This window comes from Leptosomus discolor, chromosome 5 (genome assembly GCF_034619465.1).
Source record: "Leptosomus discolor isolate bLepDis1 chromosome 5, bLepDis1.hap2, whole genome shotgun sequence".
Taxonomy (NCBI): Eukaryota; Metazoa; Chordata; class Aves; order Leptosomiformes; family Leptosomidae; genus Leptosomus; species Leptosomus discolor.
In genome coordinates, this window is record NC_141395.1 from 13,106,033 (window position 1) to 13,132,988 (window position 26,956).

The following is a 26,956-nucleotide window of genomic DNA, read 5'->3' on the forward strand; positions in this document are numbered from 1 at the left end:
CAGCCATCGCAGCTGTCACATGGCTGAGAAGAGAGTTTCTTCACCTAAAGCTTTATCCAAGTTTGAAGGATGAGGGCACATGAAATCAAAGCTTCTTTTTGGCATTTTTTTTTATCTTACTAAAAGTTAGGGTTTTTTGTTTTTCTTTTAAAGCTAACCCACTCCACAAACCCATTATTAAAAGCAACCCACTGTCTTTAAAGCAACACTATCGGAGGCCAGGCTCATCAAACACGAACAGACCAAAAACAAACAGTACTGCTGCAAAGACAAAAAAGGCAATTACATTATGGGCTAATGAGGCAAAACATACTGAAACAAGTTATCAGGGAAAGGCACCAGGACTGGCTGCTATCAGGGCTGCCATGGGAGAGAGCTAATGGAGATTACTTAGCACAAGACAGGCCCTAAGTACGATTTTTTAGTAAAAGACTAGGACAGTACAGGAGATAGAGCAACCCAGGGAATGGGATAAACAAGACCTACTTAAACATTCCTGCACAATTTTTCTTGGGCCAGTGAAAGAGCAAGAGGGTGTTTCAATCATAATGCAGCAACCTCGATATAAATTCACATAATATGAATTCTCCTTTAAGGACAGAAATTAGCCAACAAATTATGAGTCACAAGACTAAGGAAAAGAGCTCAATATGATTAAAAAAATTAAAAGCTTTCTACAGTTGAGGATAACACCTGCCATTATACGAGATGGAGCTAAAAATCCCACAAAGAATACAAATTCTCTTCCCTTCCAGTATAGGCTTATACTAGCTGAGGCCTTGTAGAAACGCTGCCCATTAATTGCTGCAGTATCAAGCCATTTCTGAAATTTCAGATTTTCCTTTAATATATCTACCGGATTTACCACTCCAAGAATTTAGACAGGTTCTATAAATTGCTAATTCAGCAGCTACCCCTGTTGCTGGGGGAGGCAGATGACATCCACAGTGCCACAGCTGAAATCCAGCAAAGGAGCAAGAGGAAAGGCTATTTATCACCAAAACCATCAAGCCGCCTCATTTTTCCACTAAGGCTGTTTCAGCTGAAGGAGAAGCCAATTTGGCTGCCACAGAATGCACAGCTCGGGCAGCGGCAGGCAGGACCGCTGAGCAGCCAGAGGGACACTTAATCACCCGCCAAATGCATGGCTACCATCAACAATAAGCAAAGCAGGAAAAAAGCATCACCGCTTAGCAACAACTGACAGGACCTTTCACATAAAACAACAGCTTTGGAGCAGAGTTTATAAAAAATAAAACCTGTGTACAAGATTAAGCTGGTGGAGGTAACAAAACCAAGCTAAATTCTTAAGTTACGGGGGTATAAAAATTAAATATTCGTCATGAGAACCTACCCATCCCATGAATGATCTGTTTCCTTTTTTCCCCACTTACCTCTTTTTCTGATACTATGCATTAACCCAGTTCAGCCTTCCCCCAGCACTGCAGCCAAAGCACAAACCAGCAAGTGGCATCAGCACCAGGCAAGTGCTCCCCATCTTAATCATCTTCCCCCTATGCTCACTGAGCTACAGCATACAAACAGGTACGTTTACTCATGCTTTAGACAAAATGCTTTTTTCATTTCTCTTCCCCAGTGAGTTAGGGAGTGCGCAACATGCATCACTGCCTTTATTTCTTACAGGCAAATTGTTCTACCATCCTCTCCTAAAAGGCTCTTTTCATTCCCTGGAACATTTTAATGCCTTTTCTTCACAGCTGCTCCAGTTTGGGGTGTGCATGTGTTCAGTATTGCCAGGGAATATGAAAATCCTAGTATGTACTTTGTTTACTGGAATTACTTCTGAGGTGCCCCTTTGCATTTTTCAAACATGAGAATGGTGGCTTATAGTCATTTTAGGATCAGGAAAGACAAATAATATGATCATCCCACGTCATTCTTTAGGCTTTCAGGGATGAAAAAGGGAAGGCATGAAACTATTAATGAATAAGTCTAACAAAAATAAATACAAAGTCGGTTGCAACTAGGTAACAGAAACAAAATGTACCAAAGATATGGCAAGAGTGAGTCTTCAAATATAATAAAGTAAAAAGTTATCAACATATCTAAGAGTAGGCAAAAAAGTTCAGCATCCTAAGAAGTTGTATTATTAAAGAAAAAAAAACCCAACCCTTACAGGATCTACAAATTACTAGTGTGTCCCCCATAAATGAGTTTGTAAACCACTCCTGTTTCCACTGTCATTCTCCATGTTACTGTTTTGCTGGCTTCCCGACAACGTTTTAATGGTACTTATTGCCAAGTAGCACCCTCTCTCTGCAGTGACTCAAGGTCCTCAATAACTACTTCTCGGTTGTGAAATCCAATGTCAAGGCCAAACGCTACCAGCCCACAGCATACTAAGTTCTAATAAATTGCTTAATTAATATATTCAATACAAATGACAAATTATGTTACATCCTTTACTTCCATGTCTTTAATTATCCTGTCTTTCAAAACATGTTAAAAGTCTTACATCAGTCTTAAAAGCCACAGATTTATGGCTATGGGCTGATTTCATCATTTATTTCCTTCTTTCTTATATGTTTCAGCTCATACAGCTTTTTGCCTAGATTTATTATTTTACAATCTTACTGAAAACCTAAGCTGTATGTAAATTATTCCAAAACACAGAATATGAGATAAATATGAGGGGGGGGGGGGGGGAACCAATCCTTATTTTTTCTATTAAAAAAAAGGGCCTCCTAGTAATGTTAATGTTCAGGATAAAATAATAAAAATCTAGAAGAGTTCAACGAAAATATGCACTCAGTGCCAAGCAGCAGTCAAAAAGGAAAGGACTGGACAAAATGCAGGCAAAAAGCTTTAGTGGTGCTCTTGTAACCTTTAGGGAAGGGAAAAAGGTACAAGTTCAGGAATGGAACAGTTTGATAACACCTTTTTTTAATGTTCTACATAATTTACATTAACTGTGAATTAAAAAGATAGGTGTGGCAAATGAAGTTTTCATAACATTTAGAAAGGAATTATGGTTTGGGGTTTTATTTTTAAAAGTCAAATTCACGGTCACATATCTGGCACATTTGACAAATGCACAAGTGCATGGTAGATAAGAAAAATTCTTTTTAACCTTCTTGTCTGTATGATACACACATTAATCTCACAGGTTAGAGGGCTGGGGAGGAAAGCAGCTAAGTAAGAGCATATATGTATGTGTATGTGAGAGGGACTTTACTAGTATAGGTCAGTCCCTCAATCTCACATGGACGTCCATACTCCCACATTTTTGCCATGCACTCCTACTTCAGCCTTCAGAATTCAAGCAGTTCTAGCATGGATTCCCAGTACAGTTTTAGGTCACATACTGCAGAGAACAAAAATTCACCGTAAGGAACATCTGCTTCAAGAGACACACTCAAATGTGCAACCTGAATTCTCCCTTGTACAAGTCGTGCATATACATGGGCATCGCACAAAGTGAAAACAGAGGTTAAGGTTTGTGTTTAAAACATGACTCAGATGGAGATAGTCTGCTGTTACATGTTAGAGCCAAAAGAATAATTACAGACCAGAAAGGAGCTTAAGAACGCACTTGGATATTACAGGTCTGTGTGAGATAAGGAGCATAAAGCAGTCAGGATTAAACGTCAGTCTTAACAGTGGTTTCCTCATGCCTGCGATTGCTCTGATAGGTGATGGGCTTTAGTAGCACTCTTTTAACGTTAAATTACAAGAGCTTAGGGAGCAGAGACAGCTACAAAGTAGATAAAAAAACCCTAAACCTGACAAACCACATGAACGTTCTTGTAATTTTATGTATCTTAAGTCTGACATAATTGTCCCATGGAAATCCTTCAGTGTATTACTGCAGATTACCCAGGGACTGAAGAAACACACTACAAAACATGCAAAAGCATTTAAAGAAATTCCAGTTACACTGGCTTCTGAAATACTCCGATATTAGCTTGTGTGTGATCTTGTCCATCTGACTGGCTCTGTAATGTTCAAACTGTCGCATTAACGCATATACACATTCAGAATAAATGCACAGTTTCGTGCTCAGCCAGTTGTTGCTAATGCATTAAGCAGTAATGTGCATCTCAAAAACATTATTTTATTTGGTATCATGCTTCAGGTAATTGATGAAAATTGCCCTTCAGTCTCAGCCCTCAAAATAATGCAGGTTACCTGGTATAACATCGCACAGTTCGTACTATTATTTACGCTGTCTCAGGAAACCTTCACTGAAAACCATCCTTTTGCTTCACATGGTTAGCTATAATTAATTCTCCATAGATGTTTAATCAAACTGTGTAAAAGATCAAACTGCTTCCTCAGGTAGAGATGCAATTCATGAAAATTTCTCTATTTTTGAGTAGGCTAAGTAAGCAAATTTATCAATTGCAGCTGGAGATGATGCATATTTTCACAGCATGAATATATGAAATCAGTAACCTTTTCCACCAGGATTCTGTTCATATTCTCTTTTTTTTTTGCCTATATAGTTTTCAATAAAATGTATCATCATATTTTATACATCTCATCAGACTCTATACAGCCCACAGCCCTCCTTTCGCTAGTTAAAGAAGCTGTTCTTTAAACGCTTCTCCCTAGGCATTTATTCCATTGTTCTCCTAGGTCTCCTTGCTGCAGTTACACTGGAAAACTTTGTTTAAAGGTGATCAGAACATGTGGAAACTCTCCTTCCCACTCCCCAAATGATGTACCTTACATCTAAATCTCATGTGGGAATTTCTTCTCGGCTTCTTACAGCCTTCATCCTTTGGTAAAGCCTAGCGCAGCACAAGTCTTTTGGCATAAATCCTAAATGAAAAGCTACATAAGACTCCATGTTTCATTGCATTTAAGCCATCTGGCCCATTTAAAAGATATATATATTTAACCCAAGACTGGTCAGAATGTATGAACTGGATGTTGAGCACCCCTTAACATCTTAAGGTAAAACAAGGGCACAATGAGGACAGCTCTTCCTGGCCGCTTTAACAGTACATTTTCACCTTAAAAGGGTCAATGTGCATGGCAGCACAATATGGTTAGTTCAGCCTCCCCTGCTCACAAAGTCCTTGAACACCACACTGAAATGTGCAACACTGGGCAACTAACGTCAGGAGCAGCTTGGGTGTTTCCTTATACACTCACTAAGCATCTAAGAACTCAAATTGCATCCCCCCTACTTGCCACACTGCACTTAGTTTACTAAGCCATTCATTACATCCTAGCTCCTTACTCCTGATCAGGGCTAGTTTTACAATCGACGTGGTTATAACACTCTCAGTCCTCTCTCTGAAGCTCTTCCTTTCTTTTATCCATGGCACCCAGTCACCTGCCTTCTACTTCACACCAAACATTTTCTTTCTTAACTTAAAGGATTCCAAGCTGATTTTCAGGGTAAGCAGGGGAAAAAAAAATTAACTTGCTGAAATAATACAAGGATTGCCTGGAAGCTGACTAGAATTCAAGAAGAAAAAAAACCCCAAACACATAAAAACCTTTTATAAATAAGTTGTTTTCTTCATGCTTACATATTATGCAAGCATAACTAGTGAAGAGCTAGTGCTACCACTGTTTTAAAGCAGAAAAATGTAGTTATGCTTGTACTCCCTCCTTCAGCATGAAAGTCAAAAGAAAGTTAAGTCAACAAGTAGTGGTCCATAATCCTGGCTGTACAAAATGAGTGTGACTCTTCTACTTACTGAGGATTCCCAGGTTCACGATACCTTGACAGGACAACTGAATTGTTCAGAATGTGTGATTTTTAGGGAGGAATCTGCCTCTATCACAAACTCTTAAATTGCATGTATACAGAAGGCATTCATTTCAACCACATTTGGAATGCAGACCAGAAGAGACTACATGAAAAAGGCTATTTTGTGTAAATTCATCTTTCTCACTGCAGAATCCCATACATCCAATATGAGAAACATGAACTCATTATTTAACATTTGCATACAAATTACATATTTTAGGGGTTTGTGGCATGGTTTCCTGTGTGATCTTGGGCCAGTTTCTGAACCTCTCTAAATCTCTCTTTCCTTGTTTGCAAAGCAGATTATTATTAGTTATGCAGGATAGGGTGAGGCTTAATTAACTCAAGTTTGTAAAGGGCTTTCTGATCTTCAGATACTATATAGAAGGACTAGAAAAATCCATTTAAGCAAAGAAGCATGTAAGTCCACGTCCACACAACAAATATTTGGCGTATCTAATTCATACAGAAAATTTGTACTAACATTTATTTGCAGTAGCAGCAAAAATTACATTAGCAAAAAGTATAAAATATGTATATTAAAAATAACTAATTCACTTACTTCTTCCTAATTTCTAGGTCCGAAACTGGAACACATCTCAGGCCAGCTCCCAATACCATGAGGGATGATGTTAGTAATACAGTTACCCTCAGACCTAAGATGAAAAAACAACAGTATTTTACAAGTCAGCAATGTTGCAAAAAAAATACTGCCTACATATATAGATCTACATGCAGTCTCACAGAAGTAACGCACATCTCTTTCAAATCATAAACACTTTGGTGCTGATGTGAATTACAGATACATTATGAAATCCTGTGTTATTTTCTATACTTACACTCCAGAATTACAAAGGCTTACTCTTGGCACACTACTGCACAAGACCTTACCCGAAATCTTACAGACATTGCTGGAAGTGAAAAGTGATAACAAAAGTACCATCAAAATGTACAATATTCCCTTTGGAATTAGAAGCAGCAGGGAATATGCTCCAGTGAATGATCTGAAATCTAGGTAGATCCAAAGAAAAATCTGGACTTGTACATTCTTTTCCAACCACTTAATGAGCAGACACAGCACTGTTATTGTTTTCTTTCATAATGCAGGTATCATTTCATCCTGAAGAAATAACCATTTTTTCAGGGGAAAAAAAGTGCAAGTATTTCTTTGCAGTCCTTGCAATTAGGCCAGATTTTCGCTGCGCTCAGCTCAAATTGTCAGAGGTTGTAAATATAGTACATTAGAAAAAAGCTACAATCGCCTGACTCCTTGAATATGTTTTTTCTTCATACTGCGATTCTCGACTGAGAAGCACTTAGATTAGAAACAACTTTATCTTAGTGCTGCAACTCCTTTTGCCAGCAGTTTACTTGCTGCTGCTAAGGTGTTTCCATCAGCAGCAAACAGAAAGAAAATGGTGACAGCTGAGGGTCTTAACCTCCGGAATCTTGTAAAACACCAAAATCATAAATAGGCACAATTAAAAAACGCTGATACAGTCTACATCTGTGAAGTCATAAAACTTGAAACAATTTCACAGCAACAAACAGAAAATAAAGGGCTTCCATGTTCTTAGCAGAATCTAATAAAAACAATTAAATGATGACAAACACACAGTATCTCTAATGTTTAGGTAAAACTAGTAACTACCCAAAACACAGACAGAAAAAGAACAAGTCCCTATGATAACTCACCTAACAAACAAACATTTTTGATTCTTTCTAAAACTGCCAATTTTCAGAGAAGCCTTCCCCTTATGTTAATGACTCCTGTAATCAGTACAATCCAGCCTGCGGTCACATTAAATATTTTGTCTCCACGTGAATTTTGTGTGCGTTTTAGAGCATGTATTTTCCCAAAATGTAATTTTAGAGGATGCTCTTATTGCAATAGCTACTAGTGAACCTCACTCACAGCTATGTAACTCGTTGTGCTGGACACTGCACAAACCCAACCAAAGACAGCTCCTCTCTCCATCGACTTAGCCCAAAGAGAAGTTAATGTTACAGGGCTTCCAAAATGGAAGTATGACTTCCATTGGTATGGCTCAGTCATTAACAAAAGGAATGCCACCCGCAGTCCTGCGACTCCGAAGGACACCTCACATCCCTGATGCCCTGGAGAATTAGCCTCAGCCGAGAATATTTGTTTCCTTGAAGGACTTCCAATGCCTGCCCAGACTTACTTGCTTGACTCTGTGCTCAACGAGCACATGTTGCTGTTAAACTGGTTTTTCAAGTGTGCGTGTTCAGAGCGCCCTAACTAAATGCCTGGATAACATGTTGTTCAAAATCCTGTTGTTCATGTTTGCTGGGCCACCACATGAGCCTTCATGCCATGCTTAACCCCACATTACCACACTGCATACGTTGTGGGGGTAGTTATTTGTATCGGGATCACGTGTGACACTTTTGCCTTTTCTCCTGGGAAATGAATCTCTGTTAGCATTGCTTTTCTGCATAATGAGAACTTGTACACAGTGAGAATTAGAATTTTATTGATGGAAAATGGAAACACAAGTCTTTTAACTGAAAAATCTTAAGTTTTCCATTTGGAAACACTGCTGCAATGTTTCAGGAAAGCTCTAGTAATGTACGTATCACCTTCTTATTTTCCACGTAAACCAGGGTATTTTGAATTACATTTCACAAAACATGGCATGTTCTGCCTTTCAGGAGACATGAGGACAGAGACAGCCTGCAAGGTCGTGCTCATGGGTTGCCACAGAGGCACATGCCAGGTGCAAGTCCAAGGCACAGCAGTAAGTGAGTATTATACAGCAGTTCAAGTTTAAATCACCACAGGACACACAGGGAGTGTTTACAAATAAAAAAGCTTCTATTCGATTTTTAATTTTTTAAAAAAATCCACAAACCAAAACACATAAACCACTACAAAGTTTTAATTTAAATCTGCAGAAAAGTTTCCTAAGAAAAACAACACGCAAAACTGAATTGGATGCCGAAGTTTTCCCCCAGCCCTAAATGTCAACCTTACAGGTCAGGTAATTTTAAAATAAAATTACCAGATAAAGCCCCATAATCACGTATGTTTTATCTCTCCAAACATTCTTTGAGGTCCTCATCTTTAATACTACATACTGCAATGTACCATTTTTAAATGTTTTGATCGCACAGATTATTCTTTGACCTTTTTTTTTCCCACCTTAACATGTAAGCACACACCTAAAAATTACTTTGGTTAAAGCTGTGTGTTGAAAATGATGACAGCAAAATGAACAAGTAAAAGACTGTCAGACAAGCATCATACTAGACATCATCTTTGCTAATTACAAGATGTATTTCTACCCTCTAAGAACTTTCCCCTTCTATCTTGCTTCACGTTTTAACTCTCTGAATCCATCCTCCTTTTCATCTTTGTTAGAAATTGGTCTTTAATAGTATTTTTATAATTACTTCAGTATTTATGCTTTAAACGTTGCATTGGCCCTTAATCTGAATTGGACATCTTGTATTATTCTAAAAGGTGCACCCCCGAGCGTTTCAGATAGCAACATGCATCATGGGGACAATAAACCAAAGTAACCAACCAAGCCTGAAAAAAATTCGCCCATGAACCCTGCAAGAAATTATTTCTCTATTTTAAAAGATTTAAGTAATTCAAACAAGCATAATTTTTAGTAGATGTAATTAACTTAATTAATTTTACTCTGTAAATGCAAGTAGTAATTGATGGGGGTTAGCTACAGCTGCTTGAAATCCATCATCCACTTTCTAGTCCCCTTCTATCAGAGGTTTCTGATACATGGTTGGAAAGGGAAGAAATTCTTTTAAAAGGATTTTCTGCCAATGGAGGAAGTTTTCTGTTCTTTGGAGCCTTTCTTGTTAGATGCTCATTCCCACCCTGCTCTGGCAGGAGGTTTCTGGGCCCCACAAGTGGCACCGGCTGAGCAAAGTGTGGCCACGTTCAGAATCGCCAACCGTCATTGACAGCAAGAGAAAGTCCGAGCTAGCTGCAGAAATTGAGTCAGTAATAAAAAGATATTAATCACCATCTACAAGTGAAACAGTCAATATCATTCAACTGTTTAACCCTCCTGCAGCTAATAACACAGTCTGCTTTACAACTTCAGCAGCCCACGCTGCATTTGCTGGGTTTTATTTCTTTTTAAAACAACTACCCCCAAACTCCTGCCAATATTAGAGATCTAACACAAACTCTCAACCCACAATACACTCTCCTGCAAAACACAGACTTTTAATCCTGCCAAGACCATGTCGTACTAGTAAACCTCCATGATTACCTGTGCTGGCAGGATATGCTGATTGGACCCAGCCCCTGGGACACTTCTAGCTGGCCCACTAGTTGCCTTTCCTTTCTACTGGGAAAGCAGCTGCTGCAGCAACACACACACAGTGTGATGAACCCAGGGCCCCCCCCAGCCCAACCCAGAAAACAAGAAAAACCCAACCATGCTGCACCATGGTCTCACAGAGGAGTGGGTGGCAGCGGCTGCCGGTGGCACCCAGCTGCTCTTCAGCTCCCTCAAAGCAACATCGAACGATAGCATCCAATACGTGGGTGCTGCATCCCCCACAACTCTTCCAGCATGCTTACGGTCAAGATGCTTTTTGGAAGTACATGAAAAGAAAATGCATTTCCTCCCCAACATTACATTACTGACTTGTAACCCAGTAATGATTTATTATGCCCAGTTTAACAAGAAACTTAGTAAAAGATGTTGTACAGCTACAGTGAACTCCTCATTGCAACTATTTATACATTATCAGTTTGACATTCAGAAAGAGAACATAATTAACAGCTGCTTAATGCTTTTGTAAGCTTTTGAGAAGTATGACTATTCATTCTCTCACCTGTCAGTCACCTGTTACGATAAAACATTATAAAACATGTGACTGACAGACTGTAAAAAACAAATCCTTTCTCACACAAAACACACATTCAAGTCAAAGTTGTCTTCATGTTGAGAAGGGGAAGTTTCTACTTCTGCTGTCTAGCAGCAGCGAACATCTGGTGCATCCCTCCTGGCTGAGGCCAGCGTATGGTAGCACCCCGGTTCCCCAACTACTGCTACAGACCCGCCAAGAGCGACACACTTCTAGTTCAGAGCATCACACAAATGGCAGATACTGACGGTGTTTGGTCTTCCCCACCTCCTAATGAAGCATCCATCTTAGGGGGAAATGCCAGTTGGGTGTTCAGAACAGTTTTCACCTTTCTGCTAAGATTAACTGAAGTTTGGCCACAGGAAAGGCTGCTGGATTCAGCCCTCCGCCTGCCATGCCAGAGGTGGATTTCCCTCGTACAGCTCACACCCCCTGCTCTCAGATGCATTGACATTTGAGGATTTTCCTTCCTTCAGCTGCAGACACTAAAATCAGTCCTCACAAATACAGAATACAACAAGGCTCTAACTAGAAATGAGTGCCATCAGCCTGCTGCACATTTTCAGAGTTTTTAAAGACCAGGCTGGAAGCGAGAACAGTCTCTTCTGACGCTGAACGGAGAGCATTTGCTTAACTACTGTACTGTTACTTTGACTATACCATATCTAGCTAAAATAAAATAAAAATTTCTGTCTTGATGCACACACACCAGGAAATTAAAAACTCCCCAATTTCAAAAACCATTCCAACAATTCACTGTTCAATTGTGCTTTTCCTTTCAATTTAAAGCAAATTCAGTTTTCAAACAAATTGCTTTGCCTTTCTTGACAAAATAAAGTACAGGCTTTTGCATTTTTCCTTCTATGAAATTAACCTACAAAAAAAGAACCTTTACCTTTGGTTTCAGTAAACAAAGCACTGAGCTCCAAGTCTTTCACGTTTTTTCTTTGGTCCTGGAATTGGTTTTGCGTCTTGTTAAATACCCTCCTTACTGTTCAAGCATCCTTTTTTGAATGGATTTCTTTGCTGGATACCAGTTGTCCATTTCAAAGGATGAGTCTGTTTCTCTTCCTCCTTAATGCATGCCTTTACATTTAGCCATAATGAAACAAAAGCTTGATTAAACAGCTCACTTTGTCAGGGGATCCTGAAAGCTCTGCACAGAACTTCCTCCTGCATCATTATCTACTGACCTAGAAATCTTTGTATTTCGAATGAAATTCTAGCAAAATTGTACTAATAGCTGTGCCATTTACTCTCACAAGATGAGCTATCTTTGTCATGATTTAAAACACCCCCCCCCCCAAATTGCTACCTTTCTTCTAAATAAGGTGAATAAAACTTCTGTTGTGCCTGCACTTTGCTAAATTGACTACTGTCATTAAGGAGGATAAGCAGCAATCCTCTTTCAGAAGCACCCTTGCATCAAGCAATACAATTTTCAAAAGAACCTTTTCACTGATGTAAAAAGACTTCATAGCCGAGATGTGGTCCCAATCTTCCTGCTAACATATAGAACAAACTTGAAAAATCAGTATATCGGGCCTGCCTCGAATTCCACAAAAGCACTTGATTGCAGAGGAGCATAAATTGTGTTTGGAAACTCAATGGAAAATAAATACAGTCTCAAGAATAGCATCAACTACACTCAAAAGCAAGAAAAATTGGGAACCCAATACAAAGACTGAATGCAAGAGATAAAAACTACCAGGTCATATGTAACTAATCCAAAATGACTCCTTGTTTGATAGCCAAGATATCATGGGGTGATGTTAAGCACAACCTGGATCTCCCTTTCTTTCTGGCACACGATGCTGATGCTTCTGTTACTGCTCTGTCTTTCATAAGCTGTGTTTTTAAAACAAACTAAAGCAAATTGTTTCTATCCGTTCCCCTGGCTCTATGGGACACTGCCAAAATATAATCGAAATTTCAACTGAAAAGGTTTAGGACTTTTTTTTCTGATTGAAAATGAAGGAAACAATTTAAGGAATCTTCAAGACAGGTGACAGCATCCTTCTGGTATCAAACAGTAAGAACCAAGCTCTATCATATAGGACCTGTCTGAAACAAATTAGACCCAGAGCTACATTTCAATCCCCAGGCTTGTCTAGGATATGAAAAGCAGACCCTTTCCTGTACAAATCCTGCAACACAGCCCATTTCCACCTTTCAGTGGAGCATTGCACAGCAAGGGCAGGTTCCACTAGACACTGTGCTCCAGTTGCCACCTCATATAAATAGTAGGCAGATGGAGATCCCCAGACAAAGTACTAGAAACCTCTTGAAATGTAGATGTAGAAGGTAATGATCTTCAGGGAGGCAATTCCTCATTATAATATCTTACAGTTTTTTATAACAGAAACTGTCAGCAATAGCCGCCCAGTTAACACCCAGGCTATCAGGAGCAGTTTGAAATTTCTTATAAATAAGTATTTGCAAAATTTAAATGTGAGGAAACAAACTTTGTATGCGTAAACACAGCAACTTCAAGTAAAATAGTTCCTGTGGTTTGATAGAGACTTTCTAATCAGGGTCAGAAATTCAGAACAGCCAATATCGCGTTAAGTGTCACCTCCAGCAATGCAGGGGAACCCACAGGGAAGACCCTGCCAAACCAGGAAGAAAGACTGGTGACAGCGACCAAGTCTGACCCAAACAAAGTTATTTCTGCTGCTAGCACTTGTCGAAAAGACACAGCAAGGCTGCGTGTAAAACTGAAAATATGAGGGCCACCACTTGTCCCCACCTTTTTCAGTATAACTCTCAGATTAAAACAAGTATTCTCTGCATAAACTTCATCACGTGAGTCCTTATAAGAAGAGCATCACTCCCAAATTTTGAGGTTAGTTAAGAACCTTGTAAAAAATCCCAATATAACTAAGAAACTCAAAGCAGAAAATTTAGCCAGCCAAGTGTTTCAGAGAGAAGACACTCATCTTGAGGGAAATGACTGAACACAAGTAACAACTAAAACAGATACAGAAGCTACTACAACATATTTGTGAGAAGCAAAGCTAAATATAACGCATTTGAGAATTATTATGACAATCACACAACCACTCCACAATTCCCGAGCTGCTGCATCTTTCTCTATGTGCATCCTGATTGTAAGGAAACCAAGATACTTAAGTACTCACACTCTAAGTGCACCGCTCGCTTCTGGTTTGTATTGCAAATACTCGTCTCGTCTCATGCTATTTTTCGACTTTATTTTTTCTCCTTAACATTCATTAAAGCACATTAAAATCCTTATTTTTCTGTTTACTCTAGATATAAGAATTTGATTGCACCTGTTAGAAGGAATAACAAGCTACCACAACCATGTCAAGAGGCTGCAGGGTGCTTTTGTCTCATTCGCATCAATGACGTCAAGCCAATGTGATCAGTGGACCCATCCTGTGTAAATATTATCCCAGCATATCAAGCAAGCACACAATCAATCTCAAAAAAGATATCAAGGAAAGTATAGCTTAATTCTCCAGCTCTCTACTCCTCTACGCTTAGTTGTTACAAACTCAATGACACAAGTTCTTCTATGGCATCTTTCAGAGTTAGCTCTGGATTTAACCACAGTCGGTGGCAGACTATAGCTGTAAACATAAAGCAAGTATTTCAGAGTTTGTGCAGCAGTTTAAAAGTTTGGTAGTCCTAATTTTAAGAACCACACAGGCTTAATGTGAGCTTTTGGATATACAAAAAGGTAGTTCAAGTATTGAAGTTTCCGTCCATATGTCAGTCAAGGATTTTGAAGCATCCTAATAATTTAAGATCAACAATGGAAAAATAAACGGCAAAAGATGCAGATTAAAAATCTGCGTTGCAAGTTTCTACAAGTGTTGTAAATTCTATTTATCAATCCAGAGACTGACATTTTGCCTGAACAGATAAACAAAGCTCTGAGGTGAATGGTATTTGCCTGGAGATCAAAATGGTGATTTCAGAATCAGTTTTACACTCTTCACTAAAATATCTTCTATTCCTTAATACCATGTTTCTTGGCTTCAAAGGAGACCAATTATTTTAGCTGTTTATTGATAGTATACATTTTACTGCAGAGAGCATCCATTTTATCTGCAACTAATGCAAGTGCAATGAACCTCTCCTAATGCTTGCAGAGTACCTCTGAGAGAAGAGAGCACTGGCCTGCGGCAGCAGGACCTGCATCTCTTGACATGCCTTATGAAATTAGGCAGGCCACTTATCTCCTGCTTCACTTTTCTCTTTTTTTCCCCCTCTGCCTTGTTTATTCAGGCTATAAACACATGAACACAGGAGCCAGTCCCACCATTAGTATTAGAAAGGCTAGTAAATCAGGTCTTTTCTTCACCTGGGGTCAGTACAGTGCTGGGATACAATAAAAAGAGAGCTATTTAAGTGCCTACTAAATCTGTGAAATTAATATACAAACACTTGTAAGAGTTGTTCTTTCTTCCTTCACCTCAGGTACCAGCTTTCAACTCTCAACTCCAATATTTACTGAAATATGAAGATTCGGGCAAACCATTTAATCCATCTTTGCCATTTGATAAACTGAAAAACTACCTAACAGGGCATGTGCGTGTGTATGCATGTCCTAGTGTATACATACAGAAAGAGATGCAGAGCAACTGACAAAAATAGCTAATAATGCAGTTGGGGACTAAACATCTTCATTAATTTTGAAGCTAAATTATGGATGCTCATTAACAAGTCGAGAGAAAGTACAAGACAACAAGCTTTGCTCTAGCTCTCGCTGTTGTATTCCTGGACGAACGCCGACAATCCAAGCCCTTTCAGCACTGAACAAGGGGAGGGAAGCTTTCTCTTTTCTCTTCCCACTCATTTCAAGGACTCCCGATTGCACAGCAGGCTTAATTACCACACAACTAACTACAGATCCTTACCTGTGGCGACAGAGAGGAAAAACAATCTCTCTTGTACACATCTATCAGGGAAAATGTTCTGTCATTATCTTAGTGGTACTTGCCCACACCACCCAACGGTGCATGAAATTCTTCATTTTAAGAAATACAGAGGCATTTTGCTTTGCCACAACAGAGTATCAATAAGCAACCATGCAGCAAGGATTGGCAGCTACACTAAATACTGCCTAGTGCATTCACTAAGCAGGACACTAAGTGCAAAGTTTCTCCTTTTTACTATCCCTGCTGCAAGTTGGGGGAAAAAAAAAGAGCCGTAAGAGTCTCATCAATGTAATATCCATGCAGGTCTTGTGACTTGTAGGAAAGGTCACTGGAGTGAGCTTTCAATTTCCCTCTGTGTGAACAGTTTCAATGTTACTTTAACATTAAAATGCATCAGGCACTATTTAGCGTACATAGTTCATCCTAAAACACACCCCTTGCAGCACTGTAATGGGTCCCACACCCGTGACATTTTTTAAGGTTCCTGATCAATTCTTTTTGTGATTAATTAAAAATATAACCACTCCACCTTTCTCAAATATACCAAAGGGATGGCACCCATCAAAAATAACCAAATAAACCAAAGAGAGTTTCTAAATGCAGTTGGACTTGACTTCCTGTATTCCAGAAAAACACAAGCAGACTTTGCAAAAAGCAGAAGACCTCTCACTTTCAAGACACATCACTCTCTCAGGCCCAGTCACATGGATCTCCAGCTTTAAAAAGAGGAAAAATCTAAAAATCCTCCCTACTAGAAATCTGCATGAGAAAGCTTAATTTGTAGCTTTTGAGGAAGTTGGAGCACTGATCACAAGCTTCTGCAGCACAATTACAGTTACAGCATGGCTACAGAGCCACAATAGCATATGCACGTGAGAAGCACTAAAAAACGAAATTATAGCAGGAAACCATGGAACAGCTCTGAATGTCACCGTCAAGAGAAAGCAGAGCCATGATTTGTCTTGTCCCAGGATTATAACTGAAAAAAGTGTTAAAGAAACTTGTACCAGAGAGGTCTTCGTCTGCTCAGCTACGGCTATACCAGGTTGCCACTGGAAGAATTCAAACAAATTCATCTCAACACAGACCTTGTTTTTTTGGGGGTTTGGATGTTTTTAAACAAATATTTTATATAAACCAAATATTTTTGTTTGGCAATGTCAGACTATAGATTTTCACAACAGGGAACATTATTTCAGGACCTGTGCTATGCACTATCTACTTCTTCAGCTCTGAAAAGGCAACCAAATACCCCTGCTCTACATGGCTCCTTTCCCACAAGCAGGGCATTTCTTACCAGAAAAGAAAAAAAAAAAGGTAGAAATTGGTAATGCAGAAAACACCCGAACTCTATTAACAAGCAATGAGCCTCATTTTTGCATTTGCTTCAGACTTGTTTTTCACTCCTAAAACGTAACATGAAACTAACTCCTAAAAACAACATAGGACAAAAATAATGAATAAAATTTGTGTTGTTTGTGCAGTAGTAGTGCTGTTACTGGAATTTAGAAATCAGTAAAGCTGGGTTAGTTCAGCATTACCAAATGAAAATGGTCTTTTTTTCTTCATACTCAGTTTCTTCTGCTAGAAAAAATATACAATATCGTATTAATTCTTTAAAGGAAACAGACTCAGTTTTCTTTAAAGGAAGCAGATTCAGCTTTTGCAAGCCAAAACCTTATCTACTCTTTCTTTCCCTTTAACAGAATTATAAACTAATAGCTAGGAATTATAAATACAGTATAAACATACAGCTAGCAAAACAAATGCAATACAACTTTCCTAAGTACTTTACTACCTCCGTAATAAAAATCTACAAAAAAGCCCAAGGGACTTCAATAACAGTGGAATTATTGTTATCATTTATGTTATGGAAGTTAGCACCAGCCACCTTTATGTAGCACAGCTGCCACACTGTTAAAAACTTCTAGAAGAAAGGAGATTGGCAAAATGTAAATGTTTTTAAAATGCAGCAAGGCAGAGGACAAGGTAGCAGTATTTTTGCATTTTCTGTCCCATTCCACAAGGCTTTCCAGCAGGGGAGAGACACTAGCCAGAGAGACCACATCCACCACAGCATCCCACTCATGCCTCCATCACGAGGCCAGACATCCGTCACCACCAAACCCACTCAAGTGGGAAGAGCCACCCTCCTCTGTGTCAGCAGTGCCTGGGGAGCCCCACAGGGAGCAGGCGGCTGTGGCTCGGGGCTCCTAGGGGAAGGGGAGGGTGAAGGAAGGGACTATATGCTCTCTGGCTGACACGAAGCACTGCTAGGCAGAGTTCAGAGGTTGGGTTGTGCAGAGGCAAAAGACTGGGACCTTGCTGGAGATAAGAAAAGGCAAAAAGGTCCACTGCATTCAAACAGACTTCCCAGCTCCTGGGTTTCTTGAGCACTTCTCAAGTCAGTTCACAAAAGCTGTGTTTGGTGATCCGTGGCTAGGATGCTGCACAGGCAGCACAGGAGGGGTGCAGGCACCCACCACCCCCATCACTTGCTGCTGGTCACCTAAGTCACATTTACTACTGCCTGTTGCTCACTCAGTGTCCTTTTCCCCCTGCCTCCTACTCATGTCGTTCCTCCACCTTTCCCTTCCCCACCACTCCCTGCCCTCCAGGTCCAGATCCCGTTTCTGCATCTGTGCCTCCAATGCTTCACCCACTACCTTGTCCCACACTCTCCCCTTCCCTCTACCTCTTCCCACCTATCCAAGGGCTTTTCTAACGTCTGCTCTCACTCCTTTGAGCCCTGAGCTTCTCGCACTGAACCTTTTCTACTCATCAACAAGCAGGAGGAGTTAAGGACAGAGAGAAATGGGAGGACAAGATGAGCATGCCACAACAGCAAGGACACATACAGGTGAGGCAGGAGGTAGAGAAGAGGAAGTAGTCAGATTAGGAAGAATTTGGGTCACAAGAAGGTTATGAGGGGTAGTAAAAGTACATGAGCACACAACAGGGGAGATATCAGCGCACAGCTGCCCTAGTATTATACTCTCTGTAGTCAACTTCTAAAAGCTACTGTTGACAAAACATCTTCCTAGCCAGAGCTGTGTCCTGACCCAGTTCTGGGATGCTTATGTGCTTCAACTCTGCTTGTGTTAACAGCTGCATAATAAAAGTAAGGGATTGTATTTTACAATGATTTCCCTATTCATCAATTTGTCGACATCAAGGCATAGCAAGTTTCATACCCCACGCTCACTATGCCTGTATGCTCAGTGCACCAAAGCCTCAAGATAATGTTATCCTCAGATAACACTGCCTTTACTATTCTCACATGAGCTATGCAAACATGTTCGGATTTTGCTTTCCATCATGAAACAGCTACTCTAAATCCAGCATGCAGTTTCCCCATATCCTTCAGCACGCGGTGTTTCAAACGGCTATCCTAGCACCACTGCCGCAGCTGCAAAGAAGAGTGCGAAGAGCACGGCAGTTGCGTAAAGGGTAGCAGCATAATGAGAAGCGTCTGTTGAAACACGGTACAAAGCAGACGGGGGTGATACCAGCTAACAGAAAGAGCTAGCTCCAGAAGAGGACATCTGTCTACAGCCATGACCGATGCTTTCAACTCAACCTGGCCCATCAGGAGGTATGGGAAGTGCTGCTAACAATCAAGCTAGTATTGCTATGATGAACCATAGTGGCATCAAGTTAATACAACTCATCAGGTCCTAATTAAACCACTCCATGTTGCTAATCACTCTGTGTATCTCAAGTGGTCTTTTGCAGCATGCCTGACTCCAGTGAGGGTGGGCCAATCAATTCTCTAATGAGTCCTCACTTCTGCAAGCACTTGCACAAGTGCTCCACGGACTTTCATGCAGCCACAGTATACAAAATCAAGCAACAAAAGCTAAGTTTAGTTCAGTCTTCCTTTTTCTTTTCTTCTGATGGTATAGAAGAAAAGTATATCTATACAAACACACACACCGGCAACTCATCAAAATAAGTTCTGTAAAATCAAGCCTATCAAATATCTGCTCTAGTGGGACTTAACTATATTCAGCTCTCTAATTGCCTCTTTCATCTTTCCACATGAAAAACAACACTTCATCTCATTTTTTCCAAGATTTGTTAGCTTAGGAAAATTAATTCCTTTCATGGGATTTGATCAGTATCACTTAGACAATAAAATACACATCATTCATAGCATGCAGTAGAAGACGTCCATAGGTCGAGAGAGAACAGACTTCGGGTCAAACAGGGTATTTTCCTTCAGACTTCTTTGCATTTCGTTGAAGTGCATCAATCACTCGCCTTTTCACCAAATACATACAGCTTCCGCTTCATCCTAAGTCAAGGCAACCTCTTCCAACCCTTTTTTTTTTTTTTTTTACCCCAAAGCATTAAGTTCACATTTAGTTTTCATTAAACCCAAGAGAGCCTTTTGCTGCTCTTGTTGGAGTTAACAAGACCTTTGCCATTAAGAGAAATGCTACTGAGTAGAATCAGTTGTGTATGAGACTACTCTCTGTAATCCCACCATAGCTCAGTCGAGCACCAGAAACATCACACTGGGCCCTTTCTCACTGGGTCCTTGCTGTTCTAGGCACATTTTCATACCTGTAAGTTTTCCCATGGGTATTTCTTTCCTGTAGGCTGTACTAACCTACTAAAACCATTATGTCTTTATAAACCTTTTCTATTGTTGAAGCGTGTAAATCCTTTTAGCTTGATCTCACCAAATTATATTAAAGTCTTACAGCCTTACATCAAGTCTTATCCTAGGCATCTTTAGCTGAGGCTCGTGTTTGAACTTGACTCGTGAATTATCAAATCGGTCATTTTGAAATACTGGCCACATATCTTGCAGTCATGCACTTGAGATAAGAAAAGTCTGAGATCGTGACAAAATGGAGCTGAAAATGTGTTTCTTTGCCACAACGTGAAAACTCTCAGACTTTAAAGGTTCATGATTTTTGTCCTTCTTCTATTAACCAAAACTCCATGTGTTTATCATCGCTTGGGACATGACAGAACAATGAATACTTCCATTAAAAATTCTGCATGTTCTTGAGAGTGACACCATGGAAAGTACCTCACACTGTCTATCTATATCAACAGTAATACCTATCAGCAAATTAGACCTGCTGCAATTTTTCTACGTTATTAGGAACATGCTCCAACTTGTATTTACTAGCATGTTATCTGAGAGCCTGAATGACAGATAGGAACCCTGATAGGCTAAGCACAACGGAAACCCGTAAGAAAGTCTTCCCCATCTGCTGGCTTCACTTGACCATTCACGTTTCCACTGACTTCTGGAACAACCACCTGCTGCTTCTCTGCTCTCTGTACCCACTCTCACATCTCTCAAACTAAAACCAAAGGCATTTCACAAACTTCCTAGACAAAAAATCTACGGGGAGACCAAGTTCATTTGAAGTCTTCTCCCTTCTGTCCCAGTGACCCTAGATGTACGTTAGAGGAGTCCAAAGGTCCCCTGAAAGTAAAATCAGTATTTCCATCATGGAGTACAAACCGACAATCTGGGAACTTCAAACATAGAAGCTGCTATGCAGAATTCTCTTTATCCATCATGTGTAGTTTATTTTGTACAGAGAGTAGTTACTAAGACATTTTTTGTATTACTAAAGCCCAATTTAGTGCTCATACCCAATATTCATGACTATTTTGTCAGACTGTATTAAAGGATTTAACCTCAAAATTCCCAGGTGTTAAAGACTATCAAATGTCTCAGAGAAGGAAACTGAGAAGCCTGATTTAGGAGACAGCAATGAAATCAAGAGTTTGAGATTCAGGAAGGGAATAACTATTCATACAAGTAAAAACATTCATGGTTTCAATAGACAAGCCAATCTCCATTAAAAACTAAAATCTGATTATTGAAGTTTTCTCTCCATTTCATAATTTAATCACTAGGATACAATGCGATATAAATTTAATTTCAGCATAATGAAGTTACTAAGAATGTCTACGCAACCCATGTAAGCATATATCATTTTATAAGAAAGGACAAAGAAATAGATTACATTTCACTTTTACAAGCAATATGTCACATTTCTTCAAACTCAATATAAAACTGTGTTACTGCATTGCAAAAGTTAATGAAAAAATATCACCATTCTATTCAATGTTTAATGTAAATTATCATGAAGTATTTCATTCTTCATTGCCTCTTCTTGCTTATATGGGAACATAATGAAGACTGACATTATATATTGCTTCTAGCTCTCACCTTGTAACTATGCACTTAACTAATAAAAAACCACCATGAACGAGATTCATAGAAGTATGTAAGCTTTCAATTTCAAGTTAGATATATAAACATCCTAACAGTTCTGTATGCTTGTATTTACAGTTCCCAGGTAATGAAACACTCTAGGCACAAAACATCCATAAACACTCAAGCATCATGTGACAAATTGTAGCTAATTTTAATCATGTAAACAACAAGGGTCCATCCAACGGCACACTGAAGTAATTTCCCATTTAATTTCAGTCTTATTGAATCTCTAAAGGTGATTATCATTTAAACAAGGACTCTCTAATCCTATTGCTAAAGAAAATGCACCAGATAAGACAGACGTAGCTCCACAGCTCTTTCAACCTTTCTTCACTAAGAAACCAACCAAGACACCACCTGTATAATTCTACTTATGGAAAAGTGTTTTCAGACCTACTTCAAAATGGCACACACCCAAAAATGACACATTCAAACATAATTCCTGAGATTCAACACGCTCGCATCCCAGAACAGGACTAGGAAACATTATGGATGCCACCACTGTCCCTATCACAGCACCCAGCCAAGGAGCACAGAAAGCTCCCCCAGGCGCCCGAGGAACAGCATGAAGTCTCTATTCAGCCAGAGGAAGCTGGGAGGCAGGAACAGGGCTCGCTCCCCAAGGAAGAATTTCCAGCTCCAATATGTAAGCCTTGCTAAGCACCTAAAAAAGAATGTACTTTTGAGAACAACAAGAGCTCGGCAAAAAATACAAACTAGATTTCAATCGACACACCTTACAGAAACAGCAGTTAAATCCACGCTTCCTCCGATGCCACAAAGACCCTTTAAAATACAGTATTAACACCCTGCAAAAAAAAAAGATGTCTATTCCTTCTGAGTCTGTTCAGACCTTCAAGTAAGATTTTTTTGCAATTTACAGCCTTGTGAAGACCATCACTACCCTCCTGATGAAAATCCATCCTCAATTTCAAAAAAAAACAGGCAATTCCTATAGATCCACAGGAACACGAGTTTAAGCCAACCAAGAGTGTTTGTCATGCTGCTTCTGACACCAATACCCATTCTGGGTCATCTGAGTCCTTGGGGGAGGTGTACAGTTGCCTGTAGTATCTTCTGCAGAAATTCCCCAGGGAGCCAAAAGTGACACCATCTACACACCTTTCCCAGCCCAGTTCTCCTCCAACTGCACTGCCTGTGTCAACTCCAAACAGGCCTCCATAAAAAAAAACAGGAGACACACTTGGCAGGGCAGGAAGGAAAAGGTCACAAAGGCCAAGAAACCCTTACAAAAAAATTATGATTCCTCCACCCTAGATCCCTTCTGTACAGAACTACACAGATCATTTGGAGCTTATCTTTTACTAAAAATAAAACACTCAGAAGACCCCACTTCCCTGAGAAGCTGTGACGGAACTGAATCACACAGCCCAAGAAATGCTTCTTCCAAGTGGGATTATTAACATGCCTATTGCTGAATATTTGCTCTTCCAACCTCTAATCAGTTAAAAGGTTAAAAAAAAAAAAGTGACCAAACCCTTATAAGCAGTACTAAAATAAGGAACAGGCACATGACTAATACAACAGAAGTCTGGTATGGAAACAGATTTATGTTTCAAACTGTATGCCACAATGAACAACTAAAAACTAAAGACAAATACTTTTGGACTTTGTCGAAGCATCATAACACATCAGACTTAACTGACAGCAGGCAGCTACTCATCAGTTTGGAATACCTCTGACTGTGAAGTATAGGACTATCTAACAGCAGAATGTCCTCTCAAATTCTGACATGCATCATCTACAGTGTCATACTTCTGATACATGCCAGGTTTTACATGTTGACACTTCACAAATACATTTTTTCCCTGACAGTTCCTTCACTAGCCTACTTCAATGACAGATGAGTGAAGCCAGGGAGTAAGTGGTGTCATTTCACTACATTTTTGGTACAGAGAGTAAATTTGGTGTAACAACAAGCATTTGTACCCATACGCAAGTGAAATACCGCTCTTGGAAGGTCAGACCCAAATGACTTCACAGCTTCAAAGCAGAAGAGTCACGCTCCTCACAGAACATGCATACTCCAAAGAGCAGACACTTGCCCACAACATGCCTCCAGTGGAAATGTGCCCCACGGGAGAGCTGGGCAGCAGTAGCTCTCCTCTCTGCTCTGTGAGAAACCAAGTGGCAAGACTCCACCATCACTTCCAAAGTGAACAGCACCACATTCTCTGTGGAAATCATCCAGACTCAGAAAACAGCATGAAACACAACAGGGCCCTCATAAAATCTGCTGCTATGCAAAGAATATGCTCCAGAGCCCTTATGTACTCCCTATGCATAGAGCGTCTCAACTTATCTGCTTTATTTAGGCTATCAACCAAAGTTTTATCAACAAGGAAAGCAACAAAGCAAGAGCAAAGGGGTAGTTCATATCAATATCTCCAATGAATATAGAAATTAAAAAAAGAAACAAAACCCAGCACGTAATCAGTTAAGGTAATGAGGAAAACGCTTGTATACAAATTCTCACGAAAACAAGCCACGTGTGAAACCAAGAAATCTAGCAATTGCATTACTAATCACATTAAAGAAACACTAGTGTTTCTTCTCCCATGAGTTACTTCAAAACCTTTCCAGTACCTTTTTGCATTGCTCAGAATCAACTTCATAGAGAATGAAGAAATAAAAATACAGACTTGGTTCTACAAGCACAAGTTCAAGTTCAAGTTCAGCTTTATGTCCTTCATGTCATGAGCAGAGTCATTGTCTTCACTGTACAAAACAAAGTAACTTATTTTAGTTTTAAGATAATTAACAACATATTATACAGCAGTCTAGACAGGCATTGTCAACTTAAGTCTAAATTGCTTGAGAGGAGACTGGCTGTACAGCCACCATGGACTCATTTGGAGAATGTATTTTCAGCCAAATAGGTTTTACTCCCCCAATACCTCTTCAGCTTTAGGAAAAGCAATTCCAATTTTGAGACACAGACCTTCTCAGCTACAACTTCTCTCCCTGCCCATCTTCACTTTCCTCCCTTCCCTCCCCACAAATGAGCTATTAATTCCCAAATAACAGAATGAGTAGCACTTAACATGAGGAGACACAAGGGTACGTAGGCTCCTATCTCCCGTTTAGAGGCCTGTTTAACCAGGAATTGAAAGACTAAATGCTGCTGTGGATTTAGGCCCAAAAGCTCAAATCTCCAAACGCAGGCACCTGACCTCGCCGGACTGGTCCCTGGGGTGAGTGCAGATGAACTGCACAGGCCCTGGAGAAGTTCTTCAGAACAAACACTGTTTTCAGAAGTTTGCTACCGAGACGCAATGGCCTGAACACAAACTAGGAAATTCTTCCTCGTGCTTGTCTTCTGAAACCCTGAAGCGCAACTTCTGTTTTGCATTCTCTGTCTTTGCATCTCCCTAGCACGACTAAACGCAAACCACCAACTTCATGCCCAGTCTGCTTTTAAAAAGAAGTACTTTTTTCAAGATGCAGTGGCTGCCCTGAGCACTGACCTTACTTGATCCAAACATCAACACGGGTGTTTGTTTCACAGCTGATTACCAGAAAACACGACCATCTCCAGGTCAAACACCTGCATGGCAATGCCAGGCTGGAGCACATCTCCTCCAGGTCCACACCTCAGCCGTGACATAAGATGCCGTAACTCCTCCTCGCTTTACGAACCACTGATGTACCTTCCCTGTGAATGGCCTTTGATGTGCCTTCGAGCAGTGTACTGAAAATAGCACTCATGATGCCTTTAACGTACTATTAGACCGAGACCCTCTTAAGACCGAGGCCACTAGCCCCGAGCACAACGGGTGTCCCCGAGCTGGTGACGCCTCTGCCCCCGGCCTCAAGACCACCACGCCGCCCCTCACCGCGGCGTCGGCGGGCCACGGCCACGGCCACGGCCATGGCCACGGCGTCCCCGCCCGGCCCGGGGGAAGCCGCAGGAGCGGGGCGGGGAGTCCCGACCCTCCGGCCCCGCCGCCCCCGGCCCCGCTCACCCTTCTTATCCATGAGCCACATGAAGAAGAAGCAGGGCGCGAAGCCGATGGGCCCCCAGAAGACGAGCAGGGCGATATCCCAGCCGCTGAAGCCGAAGGCCAGGCGGGCCGAGTTCTGGATAGGGCCCCAGCTGTTCCACACCAGACCCTGCGCGAAGCCCAGCAGCGAAAAAAGCAGCAGCACCAGCCACCGCCGCCCGTAGACGCGGCCCGCCAACGGTGCCAGCCGCCGCACCGGCCCCGGCCCTGGCACCGTCGGGCCCCCCGCCGCTTCCCGCGGCTGCGGCCGCCGCCGTTGCTGCTGCTGCGGCGGCGGCGGCAGGAGGGGCTGCCGCTCCTCCGCGCTGCTCCAGCCTAAGCCCATCTGCGGGGGCGCTGACGGGGGCCCGCCGGGGAGGGGGACGGGGGAAGGGACACCCACACTTCAGCCCCCGAGCGCGGCGGCTATGCCCCGGCCCGGCACAGCCGCATGCGCGGTCGGGGAGGGCCGGCGGCCGCCTCCTTCCTCCGCCGGCGAGGGGAGGAGGGAAGCGGCGCCGGGGAGGAGAGCCCGGCCCGCCGCCCGCGGGGAGGGAGCTGTGCCGGCGGACAGCCGCGGCCTGTGGGGGCGTGCGGGGCGGGGAACCGCCCGGGCCGTCACCCCGCGGGGTAAAGGGGACTCGGGTTCCGGGGCAGTGAGCGGGGCGGCCTGTGGGAGCCGCCGCTGGGGGCGAGGGTGTCACCGGAGGGGCTGGGGCAGCCCCTGCCTCGGGGCCGCCATCAGCCCCGGCCGTCACGCTGCCACCGCGGCTCCGCCCCGCTCCCGGGCCGGGCTCCCCCTTCCGTTAGCGAGGGCGGTGCCGAGGGGAGCCCGCCAGAGCCGCCCCGGAGGGAGAGCCGGAGGAGCATGGCCGGGACGGAGAGCTGCCGTCCTCCCGCGCCGGGTAGGTGTCCCCCGCCCCTCCGCGCCCGCCCGGCCGCGGAGGGCGCTGCCTCGGCCCGGGCCCGCCGCGCTGCGGCCTAGCGCGGCCCGGCTGCGCGGCGAGGCCCCGGCCCGGCAGCGCGGCTCGGCTTGTCTGCAGGCCGCGGGCAGGAACGGGGCGGGGGGCGTGAGCGGGGCCTCCATGCCTCTCCTTCAGCTCCTCCTCCGGCACGTCCTTCCCAGGCGTGGGCCCGTTCCCGCTGCTGTGGCAGAGGGAAGAGCGAGGTTGGCCCCTCGCGGGTGTGGGTAGTG

General features: G+C 42.0%; 1 protein-coding gene across 1 annotated transcript in view; it reads right to left on the reverse strand.

The window, feature by feature from the left end:
• SLC49A4 (solute carrier family 49 member 4) overlaps positions 1–26,107 on the reverse strand; it is a 65,102-nt gene extending 38,995 nt beyond the window's left edge. Inside the window, exons 1-2 of the mRNA XM_086465772.1 lie at positions 25,744–26,107; positions 6,291–6,384 (exon numbers count right to left, since the gene is read on the reverse strand). Of these exons, the coding sequence (XP_086321898.1) occupies positions 6,291–6,384; positions 25,744–26,107 (458 nt within the window). The remainder of the gene's footprint in view (positions 1–6,290; positions 6,385–25,743) is intronic.
• Between the last annotated feature and the right edge of the window lie 849 nt (positions 26,108–26,956).